This window comes from Marmota monax, unplaced genomic scaffold (genome assembly GCF_021218885.2).
Source record: "Marmota monax isolate L192 unplaced genomic scaffold, Marmota_monax_Labrador192_F-V1.1 WCK01_AAM20220418_F8-fsc00228, whole genome shotgun sequence".
NCBI classification, from domain to species: domain Eukaryota; kingdom Metazoa; phylum Chordata; class Mammalia; order Rodentia; family Sciuridae; genus Marmota; species Marmota monax.
This window is the reverse complement of record NW_026695240.1, coordinates 3141195-3157295: the sequence shown is the minus strand read 5'-3', so window position 1 is coordinate 3157295 and position 16101 is coordinate 3141195. Positions and strand designations below refer to the sequence as shown.

At 37.2% G+C, this 16101-nt stretch overlaps 1 protein-coding gene across 4 annotated transcripts in view; it reads right to left on the bottom strand.

Annotated features, from left to right (window-relative positions):
• Positions 1 to 460: 460 nt before the first annotated feature.
• Positions 461 to 16101, bottom strand: part of Znf568 (zinc finger protein 568) — a 71278-nt gene continuing 55637 nt past the window's right edge. For all 4 annotated transcript variants that reach the window (XM_046440054.2, XM_046440057.2, XM_046440055.2 and 1 more), the window contains exons 7-10: positions 11160 to 11203; positions 7209 to 7323; positions 6813 to 6908; positions 461 to 6307 (exon numbers count right to left, since the gene is read on the bottom strand). In XM_046440054.2, coding sequence (XP_046296010.1) covers positions 4857 to 6307; positions 6813 to 6908; positions 7209 to 7323; positions 11160 to 11203 — 1706 coding nt within the window. In that variant the 3' untranslated portion in view covers positions 461 to 4856. The remainder of the gene's footprint in view (positions 6308 to 6812; positions 6909 to 7208; positions 7324 to 11159; positions 11204 to 16101) is intronic.

Sequence of the window (16101 nt, the reverse complement as noted above, 5' to 3'; positions counted from 1 at the left end):
CTCGATGGGCCAGATAATTTAATTGTGGAGGCTGGACTATGTATTACAGGGTAATGAGAGGATCCCTGTCACTAGATACTAGTAGCAACCCCCTTTACAGCAACAGACAAAAGTGTCTGTGGGTGTTGCCATTATCACCCTGAGGATGTGGGCAGAAGAAGCAGAACAGCCCTGGTGAGAACCACTGGCTTATGCATCCCGTGCTCCCAGGCTACAGAGGCAGTGTGCAGACTTTCACATAAAGCCTGATGCCTGCTCTCTAGCCCTTAACTCCTTTTTGCAAAAAACAAAGGCAAAGAATAACACTAGACTAAAAAAAACACCAAACAGCAAAGTATGTGGCAATACAAGCTCCTCAGTCAATTTTCTACAAATTAGTTTAAAAACTGACTTCAATTTTAAAAAAGAAAATAGATAAAAACAAGCAATTCAAAGAAACAAAACTCAAATGACCCTTAGGCAAGGCAGATGCTCAACTTCATTAGCAGTTAAAACACAAAGGCACTTTTTTGAACGTTACAACTTCAGTTGAGTAAACGTTCAGTTGTGATTAAAATAGAAAACGAACATACATTTCTGTTGAGATTAATGGCCAAGTTTAAGACAATAAGGCACTAATTACTACATTTAAAATATACTACATTGTTAAGGCAAGGAATCCGACCAGTGGGAACAAAAGCACCAACATGCAACAATACATGTGTAGTAAAAATGCTTATCATATGATTACTTATAAGTAATAAACCTGAACTTTCATTAGCGGGAGAATGGCCTGTATATACCATGGTTTGTCTGTTATGTGAAAATCTAAAACTAGACCTGTAGGTATTGACTAAAAGGATGTTCGTAGTCTACAACCATGTGAGGAGACTGTACTTCAACGTGTGTGCACAACATGTGTGCACCCAAACAAATCTGGACGTGGGTAAGCTTCCTGAGTATGGAGAAAATATTTTAAGCACACACATTAGGCTTTGGTTTTCAGCACTTAAGAGACTCTGTGGATACGATTTTGTTTAAACAAACAAACAACAACAAAAATCCTCTGTGGTATACAAAGTTTCAGTTGAAACATGATATATAAACTTTAACTTTCAAAACTTGACAAGAGAAATATGTGTACAATAGCAGAAAATGAAAGAGAACTCTCTCAATATTTTTTATGTCTCAAAAAAGTTAAAATTGTAATGAAATAGTTCTATCACTTATCTTTGATTTTATTAATTTAATTCCTCTAATGGGCATGAACTCTCAGAAAATACAGAAGTTTTAAGAATAGACTCATGAGGAGCTGGGGATGTAGCTCAGTTGGTAGAGCGCTTGCCTAGCATGCAAAAGGCCCCAGGTTCAATCCCCAGCACCACCCCCACCCCCCAAAAAAATAATAAATTAAAAAAAGATGAAATCAATGTATCAGTGCAGCTAAAATTTAGTAATCATATTTCCTCTAATAAAAGTGAATTTTTTGTTATAAATGGCCCTTTAATGAGTTGACTAATAATATCTAAGTAAGTTTATCTATCAAATAATACAAATTTATATTTAACTTATTTAGGATATGTATTATTTTTCTATAGTGTGGGGCAGAAGTGGATTGTTATTATTCTAAATGTTGTGAAAATTTATAGGACCAAGAGGTAGTAAGTGGACACCTGCAAGTTGACTGTGTGCTGTAACTAGTGTTAAGTTCTTATATTAGTGTGTAATACTTCTTAATGTCTACTATTTATACATTATATTCTTTGACAATTTAATAAGTCAGGTCATGAACATTATGGCTAATGTTTAATAAGCTGCTTGGTCTGACCTGCTATTTAACTGGAATACTTATACCATAAGTATTATAGATTGGTTTTCTTTGGTACCAGGGATTGAACCCAGGGCTGCTTTACTACTGAGCCACATCCCTAGCCCCTTCTGCCCCACTTTTTAAAAGTCTGAGACACGAAGTTACTTAGTGCATCACTAAGATGCAAAAGCCATTTGTAAACTTGCGATCCTCCTGCCTCAGCCTCCAGAGTCACTGGGATTATAAGCAGGTGCCACTGCACCCAGCACAATGGATTATTTTTTTTATAGCTGATTTAATTTTGGACGGTGTCCTTTTCCAAATTTGGTAAAAAGGTTACAATAGCTTCATAGCTTTGACTTTTTTGTATTTTTAAGAATTAAAGACTTTTATCTGTAAGATAATTTGGTGCTAGAGGCATTATGCAGCATAGCTCTTTAAACAGTTTCTTTTTGGTTTTTACTTTATTCAGGGCAATAATAATTTTCCAGGATTTCCAAAATACTATAAAAATATATACTATAAAATGCTAAATGTAAACAAATATTTCCTATATCTTACTAAATTAAAGCTGGATATATGTATATATTTCAATAATGTTTAAGAAAATATTTAATAAAATAATGCTTTTCTATGTCAGCTATTCCATAAAAAGCTGAACTTTCTCTAGTAAAGTTGAATAAATATGTATGTGTATATATATGAAAAAACAATTTAAATGTTAATTCCCCAGGACTCAGATTAACTGAGAATAAAGTTAAAACATAGTTTCTTATTCACTCAAGACCAGGGAAAGGGCAGTTCTGAATCGTTTCCTCAGATCTACTGTTAAGAACACAGATAAACTCAACGTGTCTTCTGTGCCTAGCTTAGCCTCTTGACCCTTCCTGATTGCAAAATGGCCACAATTCCCTATATCACACAACCATACAGATATGTGTCCTGTAGTTGAGAAGACCATCTCCTTGTATTTTGTTAGGAAAAAAATTTAACTGAGGTCCATCTGCAGAGTTTGGTCAGGTATTCTGTGGCCAGGAACATTATACATATGATCAGTTTGCAAAGCAAACTAGAAGCAGCACCTGGTATTTATAGACTTAGGTGATTGGTAACCAATCCTGCCAAAGGGAGAATGGCAGAGGAACATCAATGAATAGGCAAAACTAACCAATAGTATCTGATAATTCAATACAGCCTTATTTCTGTGAAATCTCCATTTTTATAACTATATAATTTTTCATGATTCTTGACCTTTTTCTTTGAAGGATGAAATACTTTTAATTTCAGGAAAAGTTGTTCAAGTTTTTTTTCCCCTTGCATTAATTTTGTGTTTCTCTACACGCTGGAGTCAAATCCTATTTATTCCTTTCATCAAATATTGACTGGGGGGTGGGGGGCCTGGGGTTGTGGTTCAGTGGTAGATCGCTTGCCTAGCATGTGAGAGTCACTGGGTTTGATTCTCAGCATTGCATATAAATAAAGGTTCATTGACAACCGAAAAGATTTTTTTTTAAAATATATATATATGGAACTTACTAGAACAGGCAATGTCTAAGTCTGAATGAATCCTGACCCTTCGTGTTTCTGTTCTACACATACTACGCATACTAAGGGAAGTTAGTTTTTCTTTTATTGGTATTTAGCAAATTCTCATGGCCATTCATTCCTAATGGTAATCTGCCTTAGTTTTCTTCTCTTTTGGTGATGGGGACTGAACCCAGGGCCTCATGCATGCTAGACAAATAAATGCTCTGCAACTGGGCCAGCCCCTTAATTTTCTTAATATAAAAACTATTTATACAGGTATTTTTAATATTTCCTAAGTGGAAACTTGGCTTTTGGCTAGAGCACTGTTATTTTCTAATTCTCTATAATAGAGAGGATAGTTTTTTGTTTTTTTGTTTTTTTTTGGTGGGGAGGTGGGGGCAGAGGTTTTTTAAAGAAAATCATTTTAATTTTCTCCCTAACCTCACAGCAACCCACCTTTCTCCTACTGTCTCTCTCCCCCAGGTTTCTTTACATTACAAATCCCCAGATGAGGTAAAATGACAAACTATGAATGAAAACTTTACATTTTTCTCCAGGAATAATTATCTAACATTTAATAAAGAAAAATAAATAATGCAAGATGTCACTGAATATAAGGACTCTATGATCTCTAAAAATACACAATGGTGAAGAGACAATGAAGAAAAGTAATAATAAAAGCAGCTCTCATTTGGCACTTTTCTTTTGCCTCAGCCCTCAGTGTTGCTGGGATTACAGGTATATGCACTGAACTGAGCTCATTTGGTGAACTTTCAATACTAGCTAGACATTGCTGGAAAGGATATAAGTGTATTTAATCCTCACCATGCAAGTAAGAAATAAGAACTGGTATTATTAATTTGCAAATGAGAAAATTTAAATGTAGTTGTTTGCCCTTACAAAATGAGTTATAATGGTGAGGGCAAATAAAAATTAATCACTGGTTAAATACCCTTCCAGTGATTTGGTTCAGGTGAATTTTACAGAATTGGCTAGCAAATATTTAACAAAATTTAAGTGGGATGGAAGAATATGCTGCATTTTTAATGCTAATGTAGCCTTTCTCAAACATCAATTATCAGATGCATAAAGTAAATTGCTGTCCAACATACATGGCATTTATATTATGAATTCTTTGATTTCCCCAAAGGCCCAAGGCCCTGATGTTAGGAAATACCCCAATAATTAATTTCTCTGACACCTTCCTGAGCTTCTCCCTGTTATGAATTCCCTGAGGTTGACTTGGTTCTAAGCAGCAAAAAGGCATTCCCAGTTTCCTTATGTTTATGGAATTTCCCAGTTTTCACAACTGAATTCTGATGTTTAATAAATTCTGATACAAACAACCCCTTTCCAATTTGTAACATTTATAAAGTTTCCGTCAGTCACAGCTGTTATTTAAATAAGAGTCTTTTAGGCATATATCCATAGTATCTGATATTCAGTTAAGTCGCTAACCTCAAATGTTTCCTCACATTCCTTCAATCATAGGCTTAAAAAAAAATATGAAATTTTATGAGGTCAATCAAATTCTGAGCCTTCATTCGCTCCTCTGTCCTATATGAATTCTCTGATGTTGAGTAAGGTGTGAGCCACGAATAAAGGCCTTCCCACATTGCTTACATTCATAGGGCTTCTCACCAGTATGAATTTTCTGGTGTCGACTAAGTTCTGAGCCACGACCAAAGGCCTTTCCACATTCCTTACACTCATAAGGTTTTTCACCACTATGGCTTCTCTCATGGTGAGTAAGTTCTGACCTTCGAATAAAAGCCTTCCCACATTCCTTACATTTATGGGGTCTCTCACCAGTGTGAACTTTCTGATGTCTAGCCAGTTCTGTGCTACAGGTAAAGGCCTTTCCACATTCCTTACACTTATAGGGTTTTTCACCAGCGTGAGCTCTCTGATGTCGAGTAAGTTCTGAGCCACGACGAAAGGCATTCCCGCACTGTTTACATTTATAGGGCTTCTCACCAGTATGAACACTCTGATGTCGAAGAAGATGTGAATCAGAGATAAAACCTTTCCCACATTCTTTACATTTATGAGGTTTCTCACCAGTATGAATCATTTGATGTAGATTCAATTGTGAGGCACAACTATATACTTTCCCACATTCTTTACATTCATAGCGTCTTTCACCAGTATGAATTAACTGATGAAGACTAAGCTGTGTGTCATAACGGAAAGCTTTCCCACATTCCTTACATTTATGGGGTTTCTCACCAGTATGGATTCTCTGATGTCGAAAAAGATGTGAGGGGCGGGTAAAGGCTTTCCCACATTCCTTACATTCAAAGAACTTCTCATCAGTATGAACTCTCTGATGAAGATTAAGTTGTGCAACAGATGGAAAAGCCTTCCCACACTCCTTACACTTGTAGGGTTTCTCACCTATATGCATCTTTTGATGTTGACTAAGCTGTGACTTAGAATGAAAGGCTTTCCCACATTCTTTACACTTATGAGACTTCTCACCAGAATGAGTGCTCTGAGGTTGAGTAACCTCAGAGCCATGATTAATGGCACTTTTCTTATTTTCATTGCTTTTTTTGCTTTCATGAAGTTTCTCATGTTTAATCAAGTCTGACCTACTCTTAAAGATTTCCCCACATTCTCCACATTCAAAGTCTTTTTCCTTATTATGAATTCTTTCGTTTTGAACAGGACATGACTGGCTCCCAGAAGCTTTCTTACATTTCTGACATTCACAGGATTTTTCTCCAGTATGAGCTCTATGATATTCTCCAGGGGCTATGCACTCAACTGCAGGGGGCCGTTTTTTAGTGGTTATTTTGGCTTGTTTGACTTGTACCTCCTTATGCCCCTGCTGTCTCTCCAAGTGGCATTTGATTTCTCTGCTATCTTTGACCCTGTTGAATTCAAGGTTGGAACATGTACGTTTTTTTGTTATCTCCCGATGTAATGATTTAATTTCATAACTGTTCTCTCGAGATAAAGTCTTGGTTTTTCTTCTGGACTCCCAATCTATAAGATAACAAGAAAGAAAGCAGAAGAGGTTTTCACATTTCAGGAGAAAGTAAGTTCCTAAGTAGTGTGGGAGTGAATATTAATGGGTATGGGGTTTCATTTTGAGGAAATGAAAATATTCCACTCTAAATATACTAAAAACTACTCAATTGTACACTTTAAGTGAAAAGAGTTTTATGATAGGAGAATTATATTTCAATAAAGCTGTTTCTAAAACACAGCAGAAAAACAGACCTAAAGTGCATATAAAATGATTTTTATAGGGGAAGGATGAGGGTACTTCCTGTCTGAAATGGGAGGGAAATGACAGAATAGCAAGAGAATGAGAAGTGGAGTAATAATAACCTGGAGCCTGTGTCGGATTATCCTTAGTTTCTCCCCAGATCTCATGCCTTTTGTTGGTAGAAAGCTTTTCTACCAAAATCTCAGAAGTGTGGCCTTTTCTCAAGCAGACTGGCTGAGGACTGCCATGTTGTCTTCAGTATAGTTCCTTATCACTCACCTGGATACCATTCTTTTGCCTTCTTCCTCTTAACCATCCAGGGCTCCTTCCCCTGCTCCAATAAGGAGATCACACTTGGCTTAGTTTCAGAAAGTCCTGCTCAAGGAAAAAAAGGGAAAAGGTTATGTTGAGATGTCAAAATCAAAATCAGTCCATGATTATCAAGAAGAGCCTATAGATTAAGAATCAGAAGGAGAAATGAAGGTCAGGAGAATGGGTAAGATAAATGTGCCCAAGGGAGAAGCCCGATACAAAATTCACAAGGAACAAACCATTCTTTGTTGAGCAAGAATCATACATTTAGCCAGGTATTTCAAAAACATTCACTTAAAAACTCATAATAAATGACATAAAAATTCCAGAAGACTAATTCTGAATTTTGATTGGTAAACTTACCTAGTGAGGTCAAATTGTTGTAATTCTCCAACATTACATCTTTGTATAGATTCTTCTGTTCAGAGTGCAAACATTCCCACTCCTTCTGAGAGAAGTAAATGGCTAAATCTTTGAACTGAAAATACAAACAAATATTCTCTTTGTGAAATTAGTGGACAAAATCTTAAGGCAATATATGAGAAAGCAATTCAGTAGGGCACTCCATTGGACCAGGCTGTACTGAATGCTTCCACATAGATGGGTCAGCGTGGAAACGGGAGATCAGAGACAAATGCCCTCAAAGGTCTTGGGCATGCCTGCTGCTGCAGATGTAACCTGGAATTTTTGTTACGCACCCAGGTCTGGGAGTAGACAAAGTCTAGGTAAGTGTTGTTTCCCAATTACATGAATCTGCAGAAGAAAGTAAACAGCAGTCTCTGTGTTTGGCATACCTCTCATTTTTCTTCTCCATTCTCCCATTCAAGGAAAAAAAGAAAATCTGAATCACACCAAAATATCTTATAAAAATCTCTCTGAAAATGGATGGAACTTAATAATTTCTTTAAAACTCAGGCTACATACCTGTAATCCTAGTGACTCAGGAGGCTGAGGCAGAAGTTCAAAGCCAGCCTCAGCAACTAAGCAAGGCCCTAAACAACTCAGTGAGATGCTGTCTCAAAGGGCTAGATGTAGTTCAGAGCTTAAGCCTCCCTGAGTTCAATTTCCAGCACTCCTCTCCAGGTCTCCCCACTCCAAAAAACAAAACAAAACAAAAAACTGCAAGCACAAAAACAACAACAACATAAAACTAACCCAGGCTCAACAAAACCAAATAAAACCAACAAAACCTTAAGCCCCCAAACCTAGAATAGTAAATCCAAATCACTTCTCTTTTTCGTTTTCTTCCTGTGGTGTTGAGGACTGAACTCAGGGGCTCTCTGAACACTGAGTTACATCCCTAGCCCCCCCCCTTTTTTCTTAACTTAAGACAGGGTCTCACTAAGTTGCAGAAGTAGGCCTTGAACTTGTGGTTCTCCTGCCTCAGCCTCCTGAGTAGTTTGGATTACAGGTGTGCCTGGCCCTAATCACTTTTCCATGTCACTGCAAATTCTTAAACAGACATCATTTTTACTGGCTGCATAACAGCCCACCTTACATACTCAATATTTTTTATTGCTGGGCACTAGTTAGAGAAGTTCCCTAGGATCCTTTTGGAGTTAGGAGTTATTATTTCTCAATAATTTATACAACCAGCTAACCTGTCTCTTACTATAATTTTCCTTGTTCCTAAGATACCAAAATGCATGGAGATTCAGACTCAAAACAATGTGTCCAAAGGTGAAAACACACTATACAAGTTCAAAACGGACCCACGTATTAGTATCCAACTGGCAGAAATCTCCTTAAAAATGTCTCATAACTCCACAACTGCATTTCTATCATATTCAGTCCTTAAAATCCAAGGGAGCTGTCCAGTGTGATGGCACATGCCTATAATCCAAGCAGTTCAGGAGGCTGAGGCAGGTTCAGCAATTTAGTGAGGTGGTGAGCAACCTAATGAGACCCTGTCTCACAATAAAAAATAAAAGGGCTGGCTGGGTGAGTGGCTAAGTGCCTCTGGGTTAAGTCCCTGGTATCAAAGAATAAATTAAAAAATAATAAAAAATAAATAAATAAAATCCAGGGAGCTAGAGATATTGGCAGATACCGAGATAGGCTGTCTGGGACAGGGACAGGGAGACAACACATCCTTCTGATCATTATACTCCAATGCTAGGCTTAATGTTCCAGTAAATACAGAATGTATTTTTGAATAAAAATAGAATGAACATAAAAGAGTAAGAGTTTATCCTGAAAGAAATAGGAACTCAATGAGCAAAATAAAGGAAGTGACAGGACCAAACTATTTTACTGGTGAAGAGTAAAAGGGGCAGGGAGCATAATTAGGAGATCAGTACACTATATCTCCTACAAAGTCTGATCTGAAACAAGACAGCACAGTGAGGCAATAAGGCGTGAACTCATAAGCAGGAAAGAGAAAAAAACAAAACAAAACAAAACAATGAGACCTGGTATCTCATTGGACATTGGAAAAACCAGGAGGCAGGAGTTGGGGGAACCCCAGGCTGGCAGAGTTAAGGGTACATTTAGGTGTATTTCTTTATCATCATATTCCCTAAACCTCATAGATCACATTATACTAAGGAAACTATGAAGAAAACCCATGGTCACACAGATAGTAAATAGCAGAAATATGATCACAGTATACAACCTCCCTTTAGTGTATCAACTAAGGGCAATTACTACTTTAAGGAAAGGAAGAAACAGGTGGAGAAATGGACAATCAAGGGTTGAAGAGCAGGGGGACAGAAGCTCCCTCCCCACCTAAAGAGTGTGGAGAATGGAGAGGGAGCCCTCTTCTGACTCCTTAGGAAGGTTCTGGTATAGATGAGAATAGAAAGACAAACTCAACAAATTCTCACAGAATTCTGAAAAGTCAAAATGAACGGAAGAAACAGATTAATCGAGATTAGAAATAATATTCTGTGAGTGAAAAAAATTCTTGAAGACAAGATAAATGAAGAGCCGCATACATAGGCATATCCAGGAAAAATAACTCTGATTTCACATCCTACAAGAACCATGCTCTTCTCTAAAAGTAATTCCTCTAAAGCCATAGGGGGGCAAAATCTAAATAAACACTTCAAATTAGGAATTTTTACAGCCAACATTCTCTGGTTATAGATTACATGGTTTATCTTAAAGATTACTCTGAACAAAAGAAAAAAGTACTTTAGGAAAATACCAGTGACTTTCTATTTTTGTGGTAGTTGAAAGGCCTACCAGCATGACAGAGGGAAAACAATATAAGTAACAGATTGATTCATCGAGTATATTTTGAAACCTCTGAATGTAAAATAAAACAGTTTGTGAAAAAAATATTTCTAGATAGCTTATAAATGACAAATAAATATGCAAAACATGTAAACTGTGTTTAAAATAAACCCGAAAAAGAAAGGTAACATGTGATCTTTGAAAAGTGGGCAAAGAAAATCAGAAGGCAATTTAGAAATCTTGGCTCTACTATTTATTAACTATGTAACTTTGGGACAAGTGACTTAATAGAACTATTTTCTCATTTGCCAATTTAGTATAATAACCTATTTCACCAAATCTGAGATGTCACTGACAACACACCCACCATTACTTTATACACTAGGAAAAAAAGAGAAAGCAAGCAGGCCAGCTATCAGTACAACTATGACTTGCCAATTTGTTTCACAGGATTATTATGTGGATTAAACAAAATCACATATGGAAAAAACTTCAAACTACAGCAGCTAAAAGTAAGTGCTCAATAAGTCAGTTGCTTCTACTAGTGGTATGATCTTACTCTGAAAATAATCACATTCTCATGTATGCAGATAAAAAATAATTTAAAAATATTTACACTGACTCTACATGGTGTTTCCATAGGTAGCTCTGACATAATAGATCTTGACATTTTGGCAAAAATCTTATGTTACCTAAATTGTTAGAAAGAATGCAATTAAGTTATTTCTATCTTGATAAGCGAGCATACAGCTATTCCAGGTATTAGAAGTTTATAAGCCAAAAGGGCTATTTTTGGTGAACCTAGAGGGGACAATTAAAAAAAACTAGTGAGACTAATGTGAATAAACTTATTGTATTCTTCAACTTCCCTGCAAAATAACTGAGGCAGTTCGTTGTCAACAGGATTCTGGGAATGAACAAAATCCAGGGAAATGGAAATTCTGGGTCACATAAGACAATGTGTGCAAAGGAAACATGCTGGGGGCTAGCTTAGGAAAACTGCTCCATAAATATGGCTTCTTCCCTCTTTTTCTTTCTCTGTCTCATTACTATAAATCTGGACAGATTCCTGAAACAGAACAGGTCCCCCAAACCAAGAAGTCCTTCCCAAGAAGAAAGTGGCAAATACAACTTTACCTCCACCATGGCTCCAGATGCGTAATTCTCTCCTCTTCTGAGTTCTTAGAGAAAGAAAAAGGGAAAAGGGTTAAGAAACCAAGAGACAAGCCTTTGTTCCTAGAACCCAGAGAAGACCTGGTCACAATACCCCCTGACCCTACAGGCACTGAGAGGGAGACCAACAAAGACCAAAAGTTTTATTTATCAGTTTCATTTATGTTTTATTTTTGGGGGGGTACCAGGGATTGAACTCAGGGGCACTCAAACACTGAGTCATACCCCCAGCCCTACTTTGTATTTTATTTAAATGAGACAGGGTCTCACTGAGTTGCTTAGCATCTTGCTTTTGCTGAGGCTGGCTTTGCACTTGTAATCCTCCTGTCTCAGCCTCCCCAGTTACTGGGATTTTAGGTGTATGCCACTGCGCCTGGCTCATTTATGATTATAGATATAAATATTCCAAATAAAAGGCGGATTTCAATAATGTAGTATAAAATTTATACAATGAATTATGTAAAAGATTTTCTAGTTGAAGAGCATTAAGAAATCCAATGGCTTAATGGTTAAGCGCCCCTGGGTTCAATCTCCAGTACCAAAAAAGGGAGGGGGGGGAAATCTAATGACAAAATGCCTTGCATGAACAAATTAAAGGAACAAAAAGTTCACGTATCAAATGATGTGAATAAGACGAGTGGCAGATGAAATAATGGTCTTGTCTCCCAAATGGCAAGTTTTAATCCCAAGAACTATACTTAGGTTATCTTACATGGTGAAAGAGACTTTGCAGATATATTTCAATAAGGATCTTTTCAGATGGGAAGAGTATCTGGAATTACCTGAGTAGGCCCAAGAAAGGTCCTTGTAAGAGGAAGGCAGAAGGGACAGAGTCAGAGAGAAATGACAAGAGAAATGAAGGTTAGAATGATGCGCGCTTTTAAGATGTAGGAAGGGACTAGAATAAAGAATACAGGCAGCTTTTAGAAGGGGGAAAAAAAAGCAAGGAAATAGATTCTCCCGTAGATCCTAGAAAAGAATGCAGCTCTGCCCATACTTTGATTATAGTCCTAGCACTTATTTTTTTTTTCAGATTTCTAATCCTGTCTCTGGATAAGGAAACCCCTCAGAGCAGGAAGAGGACAGCATGACCTGCCATTCATTAGAAAGCCATGTTCTTGACAAGTTAGTCCTTCCCCCTTACTTATTGAGCGTTCTTTGCCACTAGGATATAAAACCTTTTTCTTTTTTAAAATTTATTTTTTTAGATGTTATGGACCTTTATTTTATTCATTTATTTATATGTGGTGCTGAGAATCAAACGAGGGCCTCACACATGCTAGGCAAGTGCTCTTACCACTGAGCCACAACCCCAGCCCCAAATTATATATTTCTAGACCTGAAACTTTCCTACAGAAACAGTTTAAGAAATTGGTTCACTAGGGCTGGGGTTGTGGCTCAGGGGTTGTGGCTCAGTGGTAGAGCGCTCGCCTAGCATGTGCGAGGCCCTGGGTTCGATCCTCAGCACTACATAAAAATAAATAAATAAAGATATTGTGTCCAACTTAAAAAAAAAAAAAAAAGGAAATTAGTTCACTAGTTGTCTTGTTCTTAGTGGGGTTTTTGTCTGCATCCCCAAGTAGCTCAGTGCCTTCCACATTTACTTATCCTATGTGATAAAGTGGAGTCCTCTTGTAGACAATTTACTTCAACTATTTATTTCAAAAACTTTAAATATCCATAAGCACTGAAAGAATAACACAAAGAACTCTTATGCGTGCCTGTTACCTAGATTCACCATTAATGATTTGCCACTTCTGATTCTCTGACTCTACCATTTCAAAATAATCTAAGTATCATGTTACTTCACTACCAAACATGTCTAAACATATCTCCTAAGAAAAAGTTATTTTCTTAACAAACACTAACTACTACAATATCTCATACACATATCACTAAACAAAGTAACAAACATACTGCAAACCACAAAATAGTGTACATACATCATTTCATGCATTAGTATATGCCCTGTGTACCTTTTAACTACAACTCCATGATCCTACCAAAGGAAATTAACAATAATTCCACAATTCAAGCACATTCAAATTCCCCCCAAATATCTTAAATAAAATTTTCTGCATTAAATGCAATTCATGAACTTTGATTGGGCACTGCATTTAATGTTAAGTCTCTCTAAACCTACAACATAAAAATAAATAAAGATATTGTGTCCAATTTATTTATTTATTTATTGTTTGTTTGTTTGAAAAAAATGGAATCATGTCATTTCATGTCTAATGATACTAAATCTGATCATTTGGTTAAAGTGGTAATGGTTAGGTAATACAACACCATTGCAAACAGATATTCATTTTCAAGTTATTGAGATTTTCCATCATGCCCAGTGTTCTGTTCATTATTTGGAAGAAAGGTGTGCATTTTTATTATGAAAATTATGATCTTCCAAGGAAGCAAGAGCATTGAGGAGACATAAGTCACTGATGCTTTTGGCTGACAGCAATCTGCCCTACCTTATGAGATATGGGAGTTGAGAATCAGGAGAGCTTAAGGGTGAAGATGAATGATGGTGGGCCTCCCTCAAGAGTAGATAAGGAGGCTTTTCTAACTATAGTCAGTTCTTATAATTTTTATCAGTTTGAGCTCAATTAGAAAACAAAAATCACAGAAAAATTTAAGCAGATTTTAATACAAGGAAATATTAATGATAGGAAAGTAACCATAAGGACATAAAAAGTACTTATATAAAGGGTTCTTTAAAAAAATTTTTTAGTTGTACATGGACACAAAACCTTTATTTTATTTTTATGTGGTGCTGAGGATTGAACCCAGGGCCTCCCGCATGTGAGGGGAGCACACTACCGCTGAGCTACAACCCCAGCCCTATAAAGGGTTCTTTATGGTTGAGGGAGAATACCCAAAGAAGGACAAACCTACCCCCAAGGGTAGGTTTCAGACCTCACTGGAGAAGCTGTGATTGTGACCTACTGGATAGTGGAGAAATCTGCTCTGATGCCAGGTACTCAAAGTGAGTCTGAGTGGTATAAGGCCTGCGGTCAATGCCTGGCATCAACATCAGGGGGGTTGGTGTGCCACAGTGGCATGAGATCTGGAACATACAGTATCTTATAAAGTAGCTTCAGCAAGGTGGTTACCTGCAGCATCCAAAGCCAGGAAGAGAACCCCCCACTTCCTCCTTCAGTGACCCTCTCATTCTCTTGACAAAAGTTAACTCACTGTAAAGGATAAGTGCTTAGGGTCCAAACCATTTTCACAGAGCAGGCATTAAAGGCTGAATTTGGAGGAAATAAATTAATAACTGGCACAGTCCACCCCCCTTTGGCTACTCAGTTCCTACACATCCTTTTTCACATACACTGAAGTTTCCTTACAACAAAATAACTCCACATTTCTATTTAGTAAAGTATAGCTATCGAGGTGAGAAAATGCACAGTCCCAATAACTGGTAACATTACTAGCTGATTAACTGCTGTTATCATGATATTACTTTTTTTTTTGGCGGAGGGTTGGGGGTGGGGGACTGGGGATTGAACTCAGGGGCAGTTGGATACAATACCTTTATTTATTTATTTTTATGTGGTGCTGAGACTCGAACCCAGTGCCTCACATGTGCTAGGTGAGAGCTTTATCACTGAGCCACAAACCCAGCGCCCTCAGACCTATTTTGTATTTTATTTAGAGACTGGGTCTCACTGAGTTGCTCAGCATCTCACTTTTGCTGAGACTGGTTTGAACTCACAATCCTCCTATCTCAGCCTCCTGAGCCACTGGGATTACAGGTGTGGGCCACAGCACCCAGCTAAATTACTTCTTAAAGTTACAACCTCACTACATAATCTTTTTATTTTTAATATTTTTTTAGTTGTCAATGGACCTTTATTTTATTTATTTATATGTGGTGCTGATAATTGAATCCAGTGCCTCACACATGCTAGGCAAGCACTCTACCACTAAGCCACAACCCTACCCCTGAATATTCTTTTATCTAGAGAATAAATTAAAGCTTATTGTCTTATTTTAGATTCCAAAAAATGTATATATAAAATAAAAATGAAAGACAAAAATGTGTCTAGTATAAAAATAAACACACTCATATCACGAGAAAATATGCAAAAACTATAGTCGTTATGTCTGTAATTCGCTATGAGGTTACAGCTCATGTCTATGGCTTCCTCCTTGAACAACCTACTCTATACTTCCACTGCCTTTAATAATAACCTCAGATCCTCTGGATTATTTACCTAGTAAGGTGACCATTCGTGGTTTGATTCTTCAATAATTCTGCCATTTTTCTTTTTATTGCTGTAATTTTTCCATTAGCCTTCACTAGTAGGCATAAAAGTACTGAGAGGAATGTCAGACAATCACCAGGTTCCAGATATAGCCCTCTTTACCTTCACTGAACAGCAACAATCCTATTACTCATTGGGAAGTAGGATCAATCACTCTATTCATTAGGTTTATCTCCATCCCCTCACCCCAAATTCTGTGATATGCTCTAGCAAATTCATTGAAACTCAGGAGGGGCTGTGTAAATTCCAATTTATAGCTGGTTGATCAGAACCATAGGTAAAACCACCTGGAGTTTGCTTGGCATCTAAACTGGGGAGTAGCGTCAGAATTGAATTTTACTGGAGGACGCTCAGTAGCTTCTGCTGCTACATAAATAGTTGGTATATAGAGACAAATCCTTTTCCACATCTAACTTTGGAGGCCTCATTTACCCCATGGGTTATGCCTTATCGTCTGCTGCTAGCTCAATTACTTCTGTCTTATTTCTGCCTGTAGCATTTGTTTCTTTAAGGAACTCCTAGGCAATGCAGAAATCAAGCCTCTACTTTGGATACCAGGAGATCTTTAGAAAGTTATTGTATGCCAGACAATAAGAAAATAACATTTCACAAAGGTTCAGAAACTAATATTACAA